Raw genomic sequence first — 22,682 nt, forward strand, 5'->3', positions numbered from 1 at the left:
ATGCTCCAGATACTCAACGAGTCTAAAGGCCAGTTTTAATGCCACTAATCAGAATAAGTTTTCAGCTGTGCTAACATAATTGCAAAAGAGTTTTCTAATGATCAATTAGCCTTTTAAAATTATAAACTTGGATTAGCTAACACAACGTGCCATTGGAACACAGGAATGATGGTTGCTGATAATGGGCCTCTGTACACCTATGTAGATATTCATTTTTTTTTTAAATCAGCTGTTTCCAGCTACAATAGTCATTTACAACATTAACAATGTCTACACTGTTTTTCTGATCAATTTGATGTTATTTTAATCAACAAAAAAGTGCTTTTCATTCAAAAACAAGGACATTTCTAAGTGACCCCAAACTTTTAAACGGTAGTGTACATATACAGTTGAAGTCGGAAGTTTCCATACACCTTAGCCAAATACATTTAAACTCAGTTTGTCACAATTCATGCCATTTAATCCTAGTAAAAAATCCCTGTTTTAGGCAGTTAGGATCACCACTTTATTTTAAGAATGTGAAATGTGAGAATGATTCATTTCAGCTTTTATTTCTTTCATCACATTCCCAGTGGGTCAGAAGTTTACATACACTCAATTAGTATTTGGTAGCATTGCCTTTAAATTGTTTAACTTGGGTCAAACATGTTGGGTAGCCTTCCACAAGCTTCCCACAATTTGGGTGAATTTTGGCCCATTCCTCCTGACAGAGCTGGTGTAACGGAGTCAGGTTTGTTGGCCTCCTTGCTCGCACACGCTTATTCAGTTCTGCCCACAAATTTCTTTGGGATTGAGGTCAAGGCTTTGTGATGGCCATAGTGATGGACATAATTTTCTGGAATTTTCCAAGCTGAAGGCACAGTCAATTTAGTGTATGTTAACTTCTGACCCTCTGGAATTGTGATACAGTGAGTTATAAGTGAAATAATCTGTAAACAATTGTTGGAAAAATACTATGTGTCATGCACAAAGTAGATGTCCTAACCGACTTGCAAAAACTATAGTTTGTTATCAAGAAATTTGTGGAGTGGTTGAAAAATTAGTTTTAATGACTCCAACCTAAGTGTATGTAATCTTCCGACTTCAACTGTAGGTTGGGGTGAAGTATTGTCTAAAGTTGTTTTGGTCTCATGGAAGTATTGACTGGTCTAGTTCTAGGGAGGCGTTGCAGACTTTACTTTCCATAGAGGACAATGCTATGATATCATCAATCAAATCCTGTCGGTGTATTTAGGCACTGTGATATACAGACACTAGCTGCTAGTAATTGTGCACCCAGCTTCTTGTGGCCACTAGTCAAAGTTAATGCCTCCACCCGTTTCCTTCTGTGAGTACCATTTTTCTATACCATTTTTGCTATTGTAATGTGGTCATGAAAACGTTTTTAAACAATAATATGTAACACCATATAATGACTAGTATGTGCCACCAGATGGAGACAGTGATCATTGGTGCTTATGAAACATCATTTTCATTATGAAACACTTAACTACAAAGTCAGATTTCAGAGTTACAAAGTCAAAATTGGCACCCAAACAAAAAAAACGTTTGCTTTTTGGTATTAATTTAAGGTTAGGTATACGGTTGGCAGTGTGGTTAGGGTTAGGTTTAAAATAAAATGTTAAGAAGATAAATTGAAATGGGCGGGGTTTATGACTTAATGGCTAGAGCAGCTATTGACGACCCTTTGGCAGGCGTGGCTCCTTGCGTGTAAAACAGCGCCGACGTCATCGGACAGAGTGCTGTTGAAACCCAGGCAGAGTGTGAGAACGAGACCAGAGAAACTTCAATTGGTAAACAAACGCTATTTGAAAACCAATAACTGCACGGAATGTGCACCGTTTAACTAGGTAGCTAGCTAGCCAGCTTGCTTATGCCAGGTAGTGGCTTCGCTGGACTGTTGTAGCATGCGCATTCTCCATCAGTTATCCACAACTAACGTTAGCTGGTTAGCTAGCCACAGACAGTCTGGATAATAATCAGACAAGTTTGACCTTGATCTCTTTTCGCTGCTAATCAGAGAGAAAGTAGAGACGTTATCACGTTGTGGACGCTGCCAAATAGAAGGGTATTAGAAGTAGAGCATGGCTCCGATTTTTGTTTGTGTGTAAATGTTGGGGGAAAGAGGGTAGAGGTACCTCACCTGACTTGTTGCTAGATAGTCAGACCATAGTTACTATTTAACAAAGACTGGCAATGGCTGTGGCTGTGCATACAGTGTCAGTGGGTCTTTGCATTACATGAGCTGTGATGCAACATGGACCCACCCTCAGCCCCTGGTTTGATAAAGAGGGAATATATAGATGGGATGGTAGTCCTAGGTTATATTACAATGATTCACTTGAACAGACAGATGGTTGTGCTGTCTTTTTGTTTGGTAAGTATCCTCTCAGCTGTTGTAGTCTTATGTGTTGTTGTCCATGGTTTCAGGCAGGCTCTTGAGTGGCCCTCCTGTTTTTCCTCATGTCAAGGGCAGCTGACTACAAGCTGAACGAAAGTGATGCCTCGGGCTATGAGCATTTTACATATACTCTTCTCTGTATGTTGGTTAGCTTAGTATCTGTTCAGTCATGTTTAGAAAGTTATTTTCCTTCTGTTCGGTCAAAGTGGAATGGGATTTTTTCAGGTAAGGAATGTTTGTTCGTTCTTAATGGCTGAGACTATTTGGACTTTTATGAATTTCAACATCTTGGCATTGATCTTTATGCTCATGATAGGCTTTATTTTGGTTGTTCATATTCATAATACCTTGTCTTGTCTAAATGTCTGGTCTCTTTTTAGATCTCTTGAGGACTAATTGTTTTTGGACAAAGTTTTTGTTTCATTAGAATATTAATTTTATTTTCCTGCTCTTCATTTTCATGTTTTGTTTGAAGTTGGCGCGCAACTAGAGATGAAAGCCTGGTGACTCTAATTTGACCTCATGTGGGGCGGCAGGTAGCCTAGTGGTTAGAACGTTGGACTAGTAACGGAAAGTTTGCAAGATCGAATCCCCGAGCTGACAAGGTAAAAATCTGTTGTTCTGCCCATGAACAAGGCAGTTAACCCACTGTTCCTAGGCTGTCATTGAAAATAAGAATTTGTTCTTAACTGACCTGCCTAATTAAATAAAGGTGAAAAAATAAAAACTGTGATGATAGTCAAAAGTAGCCTACACAGACAGCTTAGTGTGGTAGCCCTCTCTGACCCCCCCCCCCCCCCAGCTTATATAAATAGATCTCCCCTGATCATATTTCACCTGCTCACCAAATGCACCAAGCTCTACCATCCATCCGATCCGCTGTCAATCTGGGACCAGAAAGGAAATATTTTTTGATTCCGGTGATAGGCTAGACCAACATCTCTTCCTTTCTCCTTCCCAGATTCAGAGGGTCTAAGATGGACACTGTTATCCGCCGATGCCCCTTCCTGACTATGGTGCCCCGGGTGTTCCTGCAGCTGGCAGGGAAGTCATCCCTGGTTGGCTATGCACTGAAGTGCCCTGTGATGATGGATCTGGCCTCACGCCCTCTGGTCAGAGCTCTCTCCTCTTCAGTCTCAGTGTCCACACCAACAAACGATGGTGAGCACATTAGTTCCCCATAGTCACTTATTATAAATGGTTTTAGATGGGCTACATTATGGATTTATTGCATAGAGATGCAATGTTGTGCTATTTTACTAATCTTGCTTGAAGAAAAATTCATGTATTTAAGTTAATCAAATATAAATCCTCCTCTTGTTGTCACTGTAGAGTCAGAGAAGGGGGTCCAGCTGCCCCCGGGCCACCCCATGCCCCATGCTGGCCAGCCCGTGGGCTCCAAATGCCCCTTCCTGGCGGCTGAGATGGTGCAGAAGAACACCAGCGTGGTGAGGGAGGCCTGCATCGAGCTGTCAGAGGACGTACAGGACAGGAGCACCGTCCACACAGGTAAACATGTGACCTGTCTTTGACCTTCTCCACTCAGTTGTGTAAGCAGAGGTCAGTGTGTTAATAAAGCTTGTTATGGATAGTCACCTTTCAAGGAATTTGTCATAGTGAAAATGTGTCATAGACGGAGTCTAGTTGATCACTCTTTAACAGTGTTTATCCCCCTTTATTGATACAGAAAAGTCCCAATTGGATCCCACTGTGGTGGACCTGATCAACGCTGACAGGGCTGACCTAGGCACCCTGAAAAACATGCTGAAACAGCGCACCCCCAAGGTTTCTCACTTACTGCTAGACAACCTACCCAAAGGTAAGCACCTGCTCACATGTATCCTCTTACACTTGGGGCAAATTTTTCTTCTAAGCTGCGTGCGTAGAGAAGCATGAGATTCTACTTCCTTCAACTTTCTAGCATTTTCCCTGTTACTTAACACTGTCAACTTTCCCTTTACTGTGGGAATTGTGATGGAATCAACACTATTAGCCACTTTCAATGCAACATACTGAAAGAAAACAAACTATACAAGACTTAGTATGCAAAACTAACTGCAAGATATTTTGTTGTAGGCAGAATGCAGCGGAGACTATGATTCTATTGCATTGACAGGCACTACTCAGGCCCATACTCTACACAAATCGCTGCGCCATAACCAATCAGAGCTGCAGTACGCCTATATGCAAATAGACCATTGCCAACAAATGTTGGCCATTCACTTTGAACTGGACTGTTTTACAGCATGAGCGGTTGTGCTTGTTTTGAGATCAAAGCGAAAGCTGCATGTATTGTAGCCGCAAGTGCACATTTGTTCATATTCTTTGCTAGTTAGAGTTATTAGCCCAATTAAAGCTAATTTGTAGTCCGCAATGTGGGAGTTACTGCTTCCTACAAGGGCACAAAACGTGTACATTTCTAGCTGTCTTTGAAAAGTGAGTAATGTAAAGATATTTTTTTATGTCTTAAAGGGGAAGTGTTGTATTTTGAGACAGATTTGAATAAGCTACGTAGCCAATAGGCAGAGGGTGGCATAATTTGTCTGATTCTTTGTAATAATGGCATGGGAATAATAATTCATTTTATTTTGTAAAGTCGTTTCTTGAATCAAACAACACAACAAAATGTTCAGTCACCTCCTTGTCTCAAGGACAAGTGGAGAAACAGGTTAATGTCAAGCCCTACATCTTTAAACACCACACATTGGCTGTTACTGTAGGCTGAATGATAGAACTGCTATTTTCATGTTCAAATGTTGTGTGATGCATTTTCGCCATATTTTTTTTTGGTAGGCCACTCTGGTAAGCCTACATTATGATCAAATAGCCACGGTAGCCTACTTCCTCACTGTTAAAACTGTAACTTAAAGCCGGCACACCCTCCAGTGTTAACTGTAAACATGCGCCGGAAGTTGCACAGAATTTTCACAACGTTGAAGTTTGTGCTCAGCGGAATTAGAGGGAACATTTCTTGGGGCTACATATTATATTTTTGTGTAACAATTGTTTGGGTACCCCTGATTTTAGAGGCTGCATCCAAACTACAGTCACAAAACCTTACACATCGTATTTATTTTGCAGCATCTGCCAACTTCCACTACGACAAGTTCTTTGAGAAGAAGATCGATGCCAGAAAGAAGGATCACAGCTACCGGGTGTTTAAGACAGTGAACCGGCGCGCCACGTCCTTTCCCATGGCAGACGACTACTCTGAGTCGCTCCTCATCAAGAGAGACGTTTCTGTGTGGTGCAGTAACGACTACCTGGGCATGAGCCGACACCCCCGCGTCAACCAAGCCATCATGTGTGTGGGTCATGCGGGTCACAGTAAATGTAGATGGTTGTTTAAGATGGATGGAGGTTGACTAGATGGGCGTCAGATCCTAGCCATAGGCATGCAGTTATAACACTATCTTAGAAATGTGGAGATCCACTTGTAGTTTTCCAAAGAAGACAATTTCTTATCAAAGGCCTCTTCTCTTTCTTTAGGGATACATTACAGAAGCACGGGGCAGGAGCTGGAGGAACACGGAACATCTCAGGGACCAGTAAGTTCCATGTGGACCTGGAGTACGAGCTGGCCGACCTGCATGGCAAAGACGCTGCGCTGCTCTTCACTTCCTGCTTCGTGGCCAATGACTCCACGTTATTCACTCTGGCTAAGATTCTCCCAGGTACTGATACGGATTCTGAAACAACGGACTCAAACCTAGTAGTTTTTCATACACTTCTTCATTCCATGTTCTATAGTAGCTAAAAAATGACTGATTCTCCACTTTACATTATATTACATGCTAATGGACAAAATTCTGTATAAAAACAACAACAAATGTTCCTGTTCCCAGGTTGTGAGATCTACTCCGATGCAGGGAACCATGCATCGATGATCCAGGGTATAAGGAACAGCGGGGCCAAGAAGTTCATCTTCCGTCACAACGATGTCAACCATTTACGAGAGCTGCTGCAGAAATCTGACCCTGCCACGCCCAAGATCGTGGCCTTTGAGACCGTGCACTCCATGGATGGTGGGTTTACGATTTGTTGCATTTAAAAAAATCAATATTATTATTTTTAAATTTAAACAAAACATTAGAGACAGAATTAGAACCAAAAATATGTAAAGAAAGCACTTTTCCTGATGTGTACTGCATATGCAAAACTTGCCTGTTATCAAATCTGATTGTGGGAATCTAATGGAGGTTGTATTGTGGTTGTTTTCTAGGCGCTGTGTGTCCTCTGGATGAGATGTGTGACGTGTCCCATGAGTTTGGGGCCATTACGTTTGTGGACGAGGTACATGCTGTTGGCTTGTATGGGGCCAGGGGAGGCGGCATCGGCGACAGGGACGGCGTCATGCACAAAATGGACATAATCTCAGGAACTCTCGGTAAGATGACTTGGGGCTAGCTTATAAATTATAAGATGTCATTGCTATAGCACCTTTGTAGGTAATTGTCTTACACTCCCCCCACCCCCTTCAAATTAATATTGTTGTGATCAAATATTTAACTCACCCAGACCATTAGATAAATTTAAAACATCTTTACCTAGTTTATACCTTACCTCGTATATTCATTCCCCCATCCAGGAAAGGCATTTGGCTGTGTGGGCGGCTACATCGCTGGTACCAATGCCCTGGTGGACACGGTGCGCTCCTACGCAGCAGGCTTCATTTTCACTACCTCCCTGCCACCCATGCTGCTGGCTGGGGCCCGGGAGTCCATCCACACCCTGAAGGGGGAGGAGGGCCGTGTGCTGCGCAGGAAACACCAGAGGAACGTCAAGCTGCTTCGCCAGATGCTGATGGATTCGGGCCTGCCCGTTGTCTACTGCCCCAGCCACATCATCCCTGTCCGTGTAAGACAGGCCTGTTAACCTCTCTGGGATATGTGGGACGGCAGCGTCCCACCTCGCCAACAGCCAGTGAAAGTGCAGGGCGCCAAATTCAAAACAAAAATCTCATAATTCAAATTCCTCAAGCATACAAGTATTTTACACCATTTTAAAAGATACAATTCTCGTTAATCCAGCGACAGTGTCTGATTTCAAAAATGCTTTACAGCGAAAGCACCACAAACGATTGTTAGGTCACCACCAACTCACAGAAAAACACAGCCATTTTTCCAGCCAAAGAGAGGAGTCACAAAAAGCACAAATAGAGAGAAAATTAATCACAAACCTTTGATCTTCATCAGATGACACTCATAGGACATCATGTTACACAATACATGTATGTTTTGTTCGATAAAGTGCATATTTATATAAAAAAAAATCTCATTTTACATTGGCGCGTTACGTTCAGTAGTTCTAAAACATGCAGTGATTGTGCAGAGAGCCACATCTATTTACAGAAATACTCATAGATGTTGATAAAAATACACATGTTATACATTGAATTAGAGATATACTTATCCATAACCTTTCTAGCGCAGGTGTTCCGCTAGTGGAACTGATCGACAACATTCCGCTGAAAAGGCAGTGCGCGAAATTCAAAAATATTTTTTTAGAAATATGTAACTTTCACACATTAACAAATACAGCAAATGAAAGATAAACGTGTTAATCTACCAATCGTGTCGGATTTCAAAAAATAATCATATGTTCTGCTTAAGTCCTCGCCAAGTCAGAAAAACACACAGCCATTTTTCCAGCCAAAGATAGGAGTCACAAAAAGCAGAAATATAGATAAAATGAATCACTAACCTTTGATGATCTTCATCAGATGACACTCATAGGACATCATGTTACACAATACATGTATGTTTTGTTCGATAATGTGATATTTATATCCAAAAATCTCAGTTTACATTGGTGCATTACGTGCAGTAATGTTTTGATTCCAAAACATCCGGTGATTTTGCAGAAATACTCATAATAAACATTGATAAAAGATACAATTGTTATTCACAGAATTAAAGACAGACTTCTCCTTAATGCAACCACTGTGTCAGATTTCAAAAAAACTTTACGGAAAAAGCATAATCTGAGAACGGCACTCATAGCACGATCCAGCCAGAGAAATATCCGCCATTTTGGAGTCAACAGAAGTTAGAGAGAACACCATAAATATTCACTTACCTTTGATCTTCATCAGAAGGCACTCCCAGTTCGACAATACATTAGTGATTTGTTCCATAAAGTCCATAATTTATGTCCAAATAGCCACTTGTTGTTAGCGTGTTCAGCCCAGTAATCCATCTTCATGAGGCGCAAGCACTTCGTCCAGACAAAAACTCAAAGTTCCGTTACAGGTCGTAGAAACAAGTCAGACGATGTATGGAATCAATCTTTAGGATGTTTTTAACATAAAACATCAATAAGCTTCCAACCGGAGAATTCCTATGTCTGAAGAAAAGCACTGGAACAAGAGGTAACTCTGTCGGGAGCTAAAGACGGTTGACATCTAGTTTTAGAAATTTCAGAGCATTTTCTATCCAATAATAATAATAATAATAATAATAATATGCATATAATAGCATCTGGGACAGAGAGGCAGTTCACAAGTGAAAATGCTGCCCCCTATCCTAAAAAGGTTCATGCAACCGCTGTGTCAGATTTCAAAAGAACTTTACGGAAAAAGCAAACCATGCAATAATCTGAGTACAGCGTTCAGACAACAAAGCAGCCAAAAAGATATCCGCCATATTGGGTAGTCAACATTAGTCAGAAATAGCATTATAAATATTCACTTACCTTTGATCTTCATCAGAATGCACTCCCAGGAATCGCAGTTCCACAATAAATGTTTGTTTTGTTCGATAATGTCCATTTATGTCCAAATAGCATCTTTTGTTAAGGCGTTTGGTAAACAAATCCAAAAGCGCGTTCAGGTCGCGCCGAACTTCGGACAAAAAGTTCAAAATGTTCCGTTACAGCCCGTAGAAACTTGTCAAACTAAGTATAGAATCAATCTTTAGGATGTTTTCATCATAAATCTTCAATAATGTTCCAACCGGAGAATTCCTGTGTCTGTAGAAAAGCAATGGAACAAGAGCCAACTCTCTCGTGACCGCGCCTCAGAGCCTGTGGCACTCTGCCAGACACCTGGCTCATTCCTTTCATTCGGTGCCACGTCACAGTAGAAGCCTCAAACAAAGTTCTAAAGACTGTCGACATCTAGTGGAATCCTTAAGAAGTGCAACATAACCAATATCCATCCCACTGTATCTACAATAGGGGCTGAGTTAAAAAACTACAAGCCTCAGATTTCCCACTTCCTGGTTGGATTTTTGCCTGCCATATGAGTTCTGTTATACTCATGTTATACTCACAGACATCATTCAAACAGTTTTAGAAACGTCAGTGTTTTATATCCAATACTACTAATAATATGCATATATTAGCATCTGGGACAGAGTAGCAGGCAGTTTACTCTGGGCACCTTATTCATCCAAGCTACTCAATACTGCCCCCCTGTCACCAAGAAGTTAATCAAGTTTTAAACCATGGAAACAAGAGAAGGGACATTCTATCAACAGTGGCTGTTATATTTCATGCTTAAAATGTTTTCTAATTTATCACCTGAGGATTCATCTTTGACCCCTTGTTGCAGGTGGCGGACGCAGCCAAGAACACAGAGGTGTGTGACATCATGATGTCTCGCTACTACATCTATGTGCAGGCCATCAACTACCCCACTGTGGCTCAGGGAGAGGAGGTCCTCCGCATCGCCCCCACCCCACACCACACTCCCCAGATGATGCAGTACTTTGTCGGTAAGCACACGCCCCAATGAGATTTTGTGGTTTTTAGCATGTAATAGTTTTGGATTTGTATGATTTTAACTTATTCAATGTTGCTAAAATGGCCTCCATTTGGTGGGATAAATCTGTCCATGCTGACTGCATTCAGAACTCAAGTAAGAATCTGCTATAGTGTTTCTTGTATGTTATTTTTTTTTAATAAAGTACAACTAAAATGTGATCCATTACATGTGAATGTGTTCCTGGCCACAGAACGTCTGGTGAAGGCCTGGAAGGAGGTGGGTCTGGAGCTAAAACCTCACTCGTCAGGGGAGTGTAACTTCTGCCAGCAGCCTCTCCACTTTGAGCTGATGACTGAGAGAGAGCGGTCGTTCTTCACCGGCATGAGTCACATGATATCAGCCAGAGCCTAAAAGTTAATTATATACCCCTTCCCCATATCAAATCTCTATTTAAGATATTTATTATCTTATCAATGTACAACTCCATCACCATGTATGAAATATTATTCATTACAAATAAATGTTTGCAGAAAGTTATACTTTTGCTATTGTATTTCTTGAGCAACTGTTCTGTTACTACAATTTATTTTTTGAAAAGATAAGGTCAGGGTTGACAGGGAAAATTATCTTTATTATCACTTTGGGAACGTGGAAATGATGTAACATTGTCTCTCAACCAAATGTCAGCCTTGACAAACGTTAAACATGCCCTTTGCTCTAACACACGCATCACCAGAGTGATTGAGCAAATCTGAAACCACTGTCAGAACACACTTTTGAGAACTATTTTCTCTATGCATTTTAGTCAGAAATGGATGACATCCAATGTTTTTCAGAAGTTGCTAGTTAGTCCTGGTCGATGTTAACCATGGGGTGTTCCTATTTCCCCCAATAATTCCATTGAGCCATTACTCCAATTTGAGTACGATTGGCGCCTTAACTGTGTTTTAACATGCTGAAAAATGTGGCATTGTGCCCCCTCACACTCATTCTGCTTTGTGCCTTCAATATTTGCTCATTTAGCATAAGCTAAAGGCTCCCAGATGGAGCAGAACATTTGCTATACATTTACTATGCTTGGATTTACTATACATTTACTATGCTTGGATTTACTATATATTTACTATGCTTGGATTTACTATACATTTACTATGCTTGGATTTACTATACTCTGTTTGAACTGTTTTCATTCTAACTAATCTGGGTTTAGAGGACTTCAAATGGAGAGTCAACACTCCAGAACATTACACATCGTTCACTGTTTGTCTTCTTTCAAAACCCCATAGGGTCTTTTTCAAACGGTAAACGTAACATGAAATATTGATTTGTTCCTTAGTTTTGCACATCATATTCATAAGGCAACTTGGTCATGAGTCCCTTTTATCACGAAGGCTGTGAGGCCGATACGTAAAGCTTATTAAATATCAGTGATCCTACCAAGAGCAGTGTGCGGTTTCCTTTTTCCTTCATCTTGTTCAACGGTTGCCATGCACCTGCAAAGAGATTGCTCAGATGTGTGAGTGCCTTTTAAATGTTGTATTACTTGGGTCCTATTTGACATGCTATCAAAGTTTGAATACCATTGTGAAAGTAGTAGCATATTACTATTGCCTTGTAGGTCAGTCATTGAGGTGTATAACTAACTGATCAGTACCTTCAACATGCCTTTCTTTCCACCAGAGGGAATAGCAGTGCATCTTATTTCCTAGAGTTGTGTCTCTCATACTACAATTATTCCTCTCATCTACTGTGTGTGCAGCAACTGCAATGTGCCACTAGGTGGGGTAATACAACAGGATATTATGACTTTTTTTCTTAACTTGGTTTTGAAGCTTTGTCAATGTTTTGAAGGCATACCATAACATATAGACTGTTTTCTTCTCAATAGTTCCAAATTGATCATGTCAATTTTTCAGGATATAAATGTTAAAGAAATAATGTCTCATCAGGTGACCACATTTTCTAGTGTATGGTGGAAGCTGTTTAACAACGTGATGGTTAACTGGTAGGCACCATGAGCCAAAGGCCTTCATAATTTCCAATATGTTACATTTATGAGGAGAAAAAACACATCTCTGTTATTTACGAGGGTTAGCTACACACTTAACATCTGCACAAGAAAAGAGTTTGTGCCCAAATGTGGTGCGTGAGATGGTTCAAAGCTGCGATCTCAAACATGCAAAGTCAGTATCCAGGCAAATCAAAGATATATCCTGCTGTTCCTAAGAAAGCGAGAGAGCGACAGAGTATTACCATGAGCTCACGTTCTGAGAGTATTATGTAATTGAAATGCTTCTCCGAGTGCACTTGTCCGGTGACCAGCACCACTCATGCAAAGCCAGGCCTAATTGATCATAGTGAGAGTCTCATGCCACTTCAGCATTGAGAGACTGTTTATACCCTCTTTTTAAGTAATTTTGAGTTCAGATTTGTTCGTATAATATATTATTGTTTCTTGTATGTAGTTGGATGCAAGAGAGCAGTCATCTGGCAAAGGTACACATAGCATTATTCAGAGTGCATTTAATTAGCAGTTGACCCCCGATGGCTACATTGTTGAGGAAAACTGTACTTTCTATGCCTGTGATATGTGGTTGTCCCACCTAGCCATCATAGGATGAATGCACTAACTGTAAATCGCTCTGGATAAGAGTGTCTGCTAAATGACAAATGTAAATGTAATTATGATATGCATTTAAAATGAAAACGTATGCATGTGGCTGCTAATGTTGTGTGGTGGAACAATGTTTTTAAATGGGGTTACTTTGAAATATGCATGTATGGCATTTCCCTAGTAATTACCATGTTTTTTTATGATATGGGCTCAAAAGCTGGTGAATCAAAGCTGCTGAATCAAGTAAATGTCTCAATCCCAAAACGCAAACCCAATCCCAGGCTCTAATTTCGTCCTCCAGAATGTCATTCACAGAGTAAACTTTCCACCTTAGTGCACTTGGTAGAGCCTTCTGTACACTACGTTCTGTATCGTATTTGACCTCATTTTCTTACACTCACATCATTCATCATAGTGTAAATGCACACCCTGCAGTTCCTTATCAGGGAATATCAGCGGCCCACGGCTCTGCACTGCACTCTGAGGAGAGAACTCCGTGTCTCTCCCACTCACGTGCACACACACACGCTCGTTATCTCAAGCACAAGTACACACTCATCAGTGGTGGTCCTGGGGATTCGTTCCACTGCAATCATCATCTTTGTAATCCTCTGTGATTATAACAAAAGACATCCTGTGCTTCCTTTTCAGAAAGAAAGAGAGCCAGAGATGTCTTCTGGCAGGACAAACATGTTGGCCAGGCCAGTGTTTCTGAAAAGGTTAGTGGCTAAGATAATCAGGGCCTTAGCATTATATGAATGTAACATTCACTACACTATGTCTCTGATCACAGATGATGAATGCCATAATGACGGGGTAAAATCAGAGGGTAGGGGACGGGTGGGTGCAGGCTATGTTTTGAGCGAGAGGAAGGAACATCCACAGACAGCATACTGCACACAGATAATTGGGTGGAATTCTATTAAAAATGATCAAAGGAAAGCAGCCAATTTAGGGGATTTTTCCCCCACCAACAACCCCTTTTCAGAACCCGCATGGGTCACACTTTATTTGGATATTCCCATATAGATGATCTACAGATGGTTATACTATCAACAAACTATATGTTGATAAGCAACTGCTTACTAAATTAGGTTTAGAATAAGCGTAGGGGTTATGGTTAGGATCAGGGCTAAGGTTAGGGGGTTTAGTTTTAATGGATAGTTGAAATGTTGTTGACAGTTATCGAACATTTACAGAACATCTACTTGGGACTATCCAAATAGTGTTACCCCAGCATACCATGCTATGAGACTGGAGAGGATGAGGTTCAATGGCGTTACAGGATGATAGCATCTCAAATATTTTGTTTTGGCCAGCATCCATGTAAAAAGGTCAATAGGCTAACCTGTGGTCCTCAGTGTTTATTATCATATGCAAATATTTACAATGATATGACCACACATGACCAAAAAAAAAACATCACTGCAGACAAATAAGAAAAGAGCAGGTTTATGTTGCATAGCCTACATATTAAACATAATTAACGAGTGAAAAAATATATATTTTGATCATTCAAAGATTGATAGAATAATGCATTTTCTGTATACCTAATTTAATAATAAAATAACATTAAAATAATAATACAATTATAATACACTTTCAAATAGGTTATTTATTACACAGTAATAGCCTAGAGGAGGGATTACAAACTAAATGTTGCAATCTCCATCTATGTCTTTAAATCCTGAAGCAAGCACCTCCCTCTCTTGAGTTGCTCCGCTGTCAAGTACATTTCCTCTGCATCGGAATGGCAAAGGGAGAACGTGCTCCAAGTAGTGCGACTGTCAGTGTCGAATAGTTCGTGTTAATGTCTGGTGTTATTATTGCATAGGAACAAATGCAGGAGTTGCTTACCTGGGCGTGTATATGTGGTTAGAGGGAAATCAACGCTCCCGCTCAAACCGGTAATTTGATACATGTTTTAAAAAACATTTGAGCTTTGATGTTTGAGTTTACATGTTCCAGTGTTTCTCCTCGAAATAGTCATTCGTCTCTTGGTGTACAATGTAGCGTCGTTTGTGTATTAGCCTACCTGCATGAATGTAACATGATATTTAGTTCGATATGACTAATGTGACTGAAAGTAAAAGCGTAGAATGGCTTCAACTCGAGTTGGAATCCGGGGGAAGTTCGCTGCTTTTGTTGGACTGCCGATCGCACGAGCTTTACGAATCATCCCACATAGAAACGGCGATCAATTTGGCAATTCCAGCATTGATGCTGCGAAGGTTTAAGAAGGGCAACATACCCATCCGAACTATCATACCGAACCACGAAGACAAGGAGAAATTCGTTAGACGTTGCAGTACAGATACAGTGATTCTGTATGATGAGTGCACTGTGGACTGGCAGGATGGGGCCACTGGCTCGGTTCTGGGACTACTTCTTCAGAAACTATGGGACGACGGATGTAAAGCATATTACCTGGAAGGCAAGTTACATTTTTGCCTTTATATTGTTTTTTAATAGGATATGTAGATTGTTCCTTATCTAACTTTCCGTGCACTGTATATAAAGTAGGTTTAAAATATACTTTAGACAAACAACTCAAATCAATCCATTTTAATTATATAGATAGTATATACAATACAGCATAGTTTTGAAGGTAGCCCACTTCTATTGTCTCTCAAACTTTGAGAAGTAGTGTGACTGAGAATCTCAATTAAAATTCCAAAATGGCTACGCCATGTTTTGCTACTGTTGGAAAAGGGCATGCATTTCATGAATGTTCTGCTGTGTAGGAAATAACTATTGCCCATACAGTTTTCAGTAATGGTATAGATAGCATACAATTGTTATTGAGTCAGTCCTATTCACATGTTATTAACATGTTATTCATAGTAAACAAAACGTAGTACACAGCCTATTACTTAATTTGACCACTTGTCAGTCATTATATTTAAACTCTAACAAATAATATTTGACCCCAATCTCTGTTCTGTTACAGTTTTAATAATAATAATAATTATATGAATATAATGCTTGGCTGTCATACACAGGACAACACATACACAATTTTATAACTCCTTGGTTATTTTGATCTCAGGGGGATTTGGGAAGTTTCAGACCGAGTACCCAGAGCACTGTGAAACCCTCCTGGACAGCTCCTGTCCCAGCTCCTCTCCCCCCCTCTCTGTCCTAGGCTTCGGAAGTCTCCGGATCAGTTCCGACCTCTCAGATGGTGAATCGGACCGTGAACCGAGCAGCGCCACAGAGTCTGAGGAGAGCCCCCTTCCCAACATCCAACCTGCCTTCCCAGTCCAGATCCTCCCCTTCCTTTACCTGGGCTGTGCCAAAGACTCCACCAACCTGGACGTGCTGGGCCAGTACAACATCAAGTACATCCTGAACGTCACGCCCAATCTCCCCAACATGTTTGAACATGACGGCCTCTTTACGTACAAGCAGATCCCCATCTCGGACCACTGGAGTCAGAACTTGTCCCAGTTCTTTCCAGAGGCCATATCCTTCATCGGTGAGTAGCTGACTTACTGTGTGGGGGAGAACATGATAGATCACATTGTGTTCCAAAAATGACTATCTGTGGAGAACGAAGCCTGTAGGAAAAGAAACACGGGCATACCTAGTATATGATACACTTCTGTGAATTACAGTGAGAAAGAGGAAGTGGTTTGCTCTCCACCTAATGTTCTTGGTGTATTTTAGTCATATTTGTATTATGATTTGAATCATTGTTACCGCTAAGTTCCTGGTATACCCAGTGGTATTGCTCATCACTGAAACCCCCTTGTGTGATGAAGCTATGGCTTTTACTTTTATTTTCACATCTGGTTACAAATGTCAACATAACTGCCTATTGGTGTCTTCTTTTTAATTGTTTTCTCTCTATAAAATAAAAAAAAATCGATATATTGGTCCACCACCACCTCTCTTCGGGTATGTATTGGTCAAAAAGAGAGCTGGACTAAAGTCGCAGTTGCTCGTCACAAGGGACAATACCTGTGCTGCTGATGAACTTCCTGGATCATTGTTAGTGTCATACAGTATGTCTGTTATTTAAGGATGGAAAACAAATCTTTAAAAAAGAACTTACAGCAGAACTTACAGCAGAACTTACAGCAGAACTTACAGCAGGGATCAGCTACATTCAGCTGGGGGGTGATTTGTTTCTTGAGCATATGGACAGGGGGCCAGAACATGATTGCAAATCATTTGTAGTCTACAAATAGACTGCAATTAGCCCAAACCTTGCTTACGTTTGTATAAGGTCACATACAATGCCTTCAGAAAGTATTCACACCCCTTGACTTTTTCCTAATTTTGTTGTGTTACAGCCTGAATTTAAAATTAATTGAATTGAGATGTTTTGTCGCAGGCCTACAGACAATACCCCATATTGTCAAAGTGGAATTATGTTTTTCTAAATTTGTACTAATTAATTAAAAATTAAAAGCTGAAATGCCTTGAGTCAATATGTATTCAACCCCTATGTTATAGCAAGCCTAAATAAGTTCAGGAGTAAAAATGTTCTTCACAAGTTGCATGGGCTCACTCTGGGCTCACTCTGTGTGCAATGATAGTGTTTAACATGACTTTTGAATGACTACCTCATCTCTACCCCACACACAAAATTATCTGTAAGGTCCCTCAGCCAAGCAGTGAATTTCGAACACTGATTCATCCACAAAGACCAGGAAGGTTTTCCAATGTCTCACAAAGAAGGGCACCTATTGGTAGATTTAAATAAATAAAAAAGCAGATACTGAATATCCCTTTGAGCATGGTGAAGTTGGTAATGACACTTTTCATGGTGTATCAATACACCCAGTCACTACAAAGATACAGGCGTCCTTCGTAACTCAGTTGCCGGAGAGGAAGGAAACCGCTCAGGTATTTCACCATGAGGCCAATGGTGACTTTACAGATTTTAATGGCTGTGATAGGAGAAGACTGGGGATGGATCAACAACATTGTAGTTACTCCACATTACTAATGAAAAGAAGGAAGTCTGTACAGAATAAAGATATTCCAAAACATGCATCTTGTTTGCAACAAGGCTCTAAAGTAATTGTAAAAAATGTGGCAAGGCAATTACATTTTTTTTTCCTGAATATAAAGTGTTATGTTGGGGCAAATCCAAACAACACATTACTGAGTACCACACTCCATATTTTCAAGCATAGCGGGGGCTGCATCATGTTATGGGTATGCTTGCTTGTAATTGTTATCGGTATGCTTGCTTGTAATCATTAAGGGCAGGGGAGTTTTCAGGATAAAAAAATAAACAGAATGTAACTAAGCACAGGCAAAATCCTAGAGGAAAACCTTGTTGAGTCTGCCCTCCACCAGACACTGGGAAATTAATTCACCTTTCAGCAGGACAATAACCTAAAACACAAGGCCAAATCTACACGAGTTGCTTATTAAGAAGACAGTGAATGTTCCTGAGTGACCGAGTTACAGTTTTGACTTAAATCTATTTGAAAATCTATGTCAAGACCTGAAAATGGTTGTCTAGCAATCATCAACAACCAATTTGACAGAGCTTGAATAAGTTTTGAAAAGAAAAATCGTGGAAAAGTTCTTACCAAATTATATTCACATCTGTAATCGCTGCCGAAGGTACTTCTACTAAGTATTGACTCAGGGGTGTGAATACTTTCATTTTTAATACATTTGCAACATTATGGGGTATTGTGTGTAGATGGGTGAGGTAAAAAAAATCTTATTTCATCCAATATGAATACAGGCTGTTACACAACAAAATGTGGAATAAGTCAAGGGGTATGAATACTTGCTGAAGGTATAATGTAAACTCACTCTTGTACATCGCCTTGGTCCATACAATTGACCTTATTTTAGTGCCCCAAAAACGTAATACTTCCAGATCAACTGTATTATCAATACCATTGTAAAGCACAATTTCTCCCCTTTCCAACAGAATCAATGAAATGACCTAAACGCTGTCCGTTTCTGCATGATTCACGAAGGCAATGAGCTCCGTCGGGTCTTTTTAAAAATGGCGGGTGGGGATGCAAAACTAAAACGTGATAGTGAGAAGGAGAGATGTCGTGTGGGAAAATGGCATTTTTTCACTCGATCTGTCCAACTTATCACCTTATCTCTTCTAAAATGTAAATAAAACACTATACAGAGTTTATATAATGTGTCCTTACATACCTATTTGAAGGTTTGTGTCGAATTTGAATCGGGTTTTTAGGGCGGTGCTAAAGTGATCTTCAGAAGTAAACATTGTCTTTTGAGAGTCATGATAGCTTGCAGTGATAACGCAAAATATGACTAGGTATCCCCCTTACCCTGTCCCTGTCCCTTTCTTGTTTTTAAAGGATGAGAGAAGTGCTACACCTGGTGGAGAGAGATTGTAAGACAGAAATAGTTGCTTTATGCTTGCTGTACGTTATGGCATGATACATCACGATTTAATGGAGGCTCAGTTTTTTTCAACTTTCTCCAATACTATAGAGCCATTACCATGTCGATCAACGCTTAAATAGAAACGTAGTTCACACCCCAGATCTTGAAGTCCACACAGTCGCTACAGTCCCGTTAGTTTTCTTTGCAGCCTCGTTTGAATGTCGCGGTTGTGCACATTTGTACAGAATGGGGTGAGTTTACGTTATCTCTTTATTATGCATGGAAATACTTTTGAGCAGATTTCCAACATTAAACCTGGAGCTGATTTACTGGTGTTTTTAGTCTTTTATGTCCCCCCAAAATGTAAATAATAATTTATTTTTTTGCTCAGATAACTTGGGAGGGCCAAGTTGGGGAACCCTAACTTACAGAAACCCACAACAGCACCGGAAACCTTCTAGGTTATGTATGTTTGTACAAGTGGTGATTCCTAGCTTGTTGTGCACCAGTTTGTCGATTGGGTTAGTGGTAGAGGAAAGAAACATGGCTTCCACTCTCTATGGCTGCCTGTGTTTGGTTATCAGGTCATGAGTCTAACTCTGATGTATCCTGGTTGTGGTGGAGTCCAGGGCGTTTCACCCTGCTGGGATTAACTCACTATAAATTATATTTCCTTTGACAAATGGAGATGTCATTCAACAAAGATAAAGGTCTACTTACGGTCTCCCTTGATCCTCATGAGAAAACAATAAGAAGCAGGCCTACATGTTAGCTATTGTGTGTTGAACCTTATGAACACACTATCAAGCTCTGAGAGTCTGAAGTCTATGTGGGATCTGATCATAAAACCAGTCTTATGTGACTCATGTTGACCTTCTTCCTCACTTGTAGATGAGGCTCGGTCCAAGCAGTGTGGCGTCCTGGTACACTGTCTGGCTGGTATCAGCCGCTCTGTGACCGTGACCGTGGCCTACTTGATGCAGAGGCTCAACCTGTCTCTCAATGACGCCTATGACTTTGTCAAGAGGAAGAAGTCCAACATCTCCCCCAACTTCAACTTCATGGGCCAACTGCTGGACTTCGAGAGGACACTGGGGCTGCACAGTCTGTGTGACAACCGCTCCTCCTCCAATGAGCAGCTCTACTTCACCACGCCGACCAATCACAACGTGTTCCAGTTGGACACTCTGGAGTCGACGTGAGGAGACGGAGAAGGCAGGGTTTAGCGGCCATGTTGCTTCATCGGTGTCTACATGGTCTTTTGTAGCCTGTCAGGAAAAGGAAAAGAGTCCTGGAACTGCAGCTGGTAGAGAGAGACTGAGGAGGCTCACCTGTCGTGCAAGTGATTGAAGTATGGATTTTTACTGGAGGCTCCCCAGTATGCTTTAAAAAAGTACATACTTTGTTTGGTCCACGCTCTGATGCCTTATCGTCTATAATAGTGAATAATGGTATGGTTATTGCAGGAAATGTCATTATTATGAGCTAACTCTGAGATGGTTTAACTGTTATTTCATATTCTCCAGCTGTAATGTGGATGTGTCAGTTGTTTTCCTAACAAATGTGGCTAATGCGTTGGTCTGAAGGAAGAGGTTGGCCATGGAGAATGTGAATCAATGTTTTCTGGGACCAAAGAGAGATTCTTTTGAATGGTACTTTTGCTGAGGAGATGGGGCTACTTTAAGTTGGCCTTGAATGACTGTAACGTTCATTTTGATGACTGTAACGTTCCTTTTGATGGCTGTAACGTTCCTGTTGATGGCTGTAACGTTCCTTTTGATGGCTGTAACGTTCCTTTTGATGACTGTAACGTTCCTTTTGATGACTGTAACGTTCCTTTTGATGACTGTAACGTTCCTTTTGATGGCTTTAACGTTCCTGTTGATGGCTGTAACATTCCTGTTGATGACTGTAACGTTCCTGTTGATGGCTGTAACGTTCCTGTTGATGACTAACATTCCTGTTGATGACTGTAACATTCCTGTTGATGGCTGTAACGTTCCTGTTGATGGCTGTAACGTTCCTGTTGATGGCTGTAACGTTCCTGTTGATGACTAACATTCCTGTTGATGATTGTAACGTTCCTGTTGATGGCTGTAACATTCCCGTTGATGACTGTAACGTTCCCGTTGATGACTGTAACGTTCCCGTTGATGACTGTAACGTTCCCGTTGATGGCTGTAACGTTCCCGTTGATGGCTGTAACGTTCCTGTTGATGGCTGTAACGTTCCCGTTGATGGCTGTAACGTTCCCGTTGATGACTGTAACGTTCCCGTTGATGGCTGTAACGTTCCCGTTGATGACTGTAACGTTCCTGTTGATGACTGTTTTAAACGTCTTCATTTGCAGCTCTCGCTCTTAACATCAGAATGGAGTGATCTTGGAAAACAGTAGTTGACAAGTGCTATGCTATTTTCCCTACTTTTGTGTCATCTTCAGAGTAAACATTTGATCATGTAGGAATGCAATACAGTATGTCAGAGCATTACCCTTTTATCTTTGTTGAACTGAGACCCTCTGCAAAATGTTAAAGATGAAACACCTATAGTTTTGTTTTGTAAAGCTCATGTAAATTGTAATAATTATAATAGCATTTCATTGTCTGCATGTAATCAAGTTGAATTTCTGTTCTGTACCTCTTCTGCCTGTTGTTCCTGTGGCCTTTATCACACCTTCTAAGTTAACATAACACTTAACTGTCTTAACCTGGATATAGTATAGGATTGTCATATGCCATGCTTGAAATTCACGACTTGTAGTTATGATCCATAATGGACATTTGAACCTTGTTTATTAAGTCATGGATAAGTCATGTATAGACACAATCTTCAGCCTGCAGCTACTCTTCCTTTAGCAGAACCATGTTAAGGGATGCATGCAGTGTGTTTTGATCCGTTCTGTTTTTGCCAGTAATGTCTCGGAACGAGTCGGCTCAAAGTTGAATGGTTTAGTGAATGAGAGAGAGGGAATGAAATGAACCGATTGAAGATGATGCTAAATGTGTTCTTACCTCATGGAGAGACATTTTCAGGGATTTTATATAACATATCTGTATTTTGTTACAGCCTCTGAAATAAATCAAAGGGCTGTGTTTATTTGGCATGTGTTTGTAAAATATGTACATAAGATTCGCTTGGTAACGGGGGACCTTTTCTCTGAATCATGAAGGATGTGAAGTTAAATTGACCCAATTACAGTATGTATAGTGTATGTAAAACTAAATGTACAATACATTTATGTACAAGTTTATACAACAAATATATTGTATATTTTTTACCTTTAAATGTGCTATGTATTCTTGTGTTATTATTACTGTCTTATTGTTATTCAGGTCTACTGCCGTGCTAAAGCTTAGGCTACTTTCAGTCAACACTCAATGACTCAACATCCACAATGAAGAATATCAAGTCCAGTGCAGAGTCAGCCAGGTGCTTTATTTTAGTAGGCTGTGGGATAGCCTCTGTCTGTCTGTGTTGTGTTGTGTAGCACAATGCCCAAGGCTGTAGGTGTGGTGAGATATTCACACTGTCTGTTGTGGCCATGCAGGACGTCAGATGCAGAGATGGACGGGTCTCTGAAACCACAACACAGTCACTTCCCCTCCCAGTCACTCACTCAAAGT

At 40.6% G+C, this 22,682-nt stretch overlaps 2 protein-coding genes across 6 annotated transcripts; both read left to right on the forward strand.

Moving 5' to 3' along the window:
- The first annotated feature begins 1,631 nt into the window (after window positions 1-1,631).
- LOC110492405 (5-aminolevulinate synthase, non-specific, mitochondrial) lies at window positions 1,632-10,643 on the forward strand. 5 transcript variants are annotated; one of them, XM_036947381.2, is made up of 12 exons: window positions 1,707-1,793; window positions 2,877-3,006; window positions 3,363-3,562; window positions 3,734-3,910; window positions 4,089-4,220; window positions 5,483-5,705; window positions 5,891-6,075; window positions 6,247-6,426; window positions 6,624-6,788; window positions 6,990-7,258; window positions 9,954-10,116; window positions 10,357-10,643. In XM_036947381.2, the coding sequence occupies exons 3-12, from the start codon at window positions 3,379-3,381 to the stop codon at window positions 10,515-10,517; spliced, it is 1,839 nt and encodes a 612-aa protein (XP_036803276.2). In that variant the 5' UTR covers window positions 1,707-1,793; window positions 2,877-3,006; window positions 3,363-3,378; the 3' UTR covers window positions 10,518-10,643. The 5 variants fall into 5 exon arrangements, with proteins under 5 accessions (XP_021422370.3, XP_036803276.2, XP_021422371.3 ...); XM_021566698.3 differs by having other exon boundaries at window positions 1,774-2,377; XM_021566695.3 differs by lacking the exon at window positions 2,877-3,006 and having other exon boundaries at window positions 1,632-1,793.
- A 3,751-nt stretch (window positions 10,644-14,394) lies between these two features.
- LOC110492406 (dual specificity protein phosphatase 7) lies at window positions 14,395-22,344 on the forward strand. Its single transcript, XM_021566699.3, has 3 exons — window positions 14,395-15,154; window positions 15,770-16,198; window positions 19,951-22,344. The coding sequence occupies exons 1-3, from the start codon at window positions 14,788-14,790 to the stop codon at window positions 20,259-20,261; spliced, it is 1,107 nt and encodes a 368-aa protein (XP_021422374.1). The 5' UTR covers window positions 14,395-14,787; the 3' UTR covers window positions 20,262-22,344.
- Window positions 22,345-22,682: the final 338 nt, after the last annotated feature.

This window comes from Oncorhynchus mykiss, chromosome 16 (assembly GCF_057628025.1).
Source record: "Oncorhynchus mykiss isolate SJ-2025 chromosome 16, ASM5762802v1, whole genome shotgun sequence".
Lineage (NCBI taxonomy): Eukaryota > Metazoa > Chordata > Actinopteri > Salmoniformes > Salmonidae > Oncorhynchus > Oncorhynchus mykiss.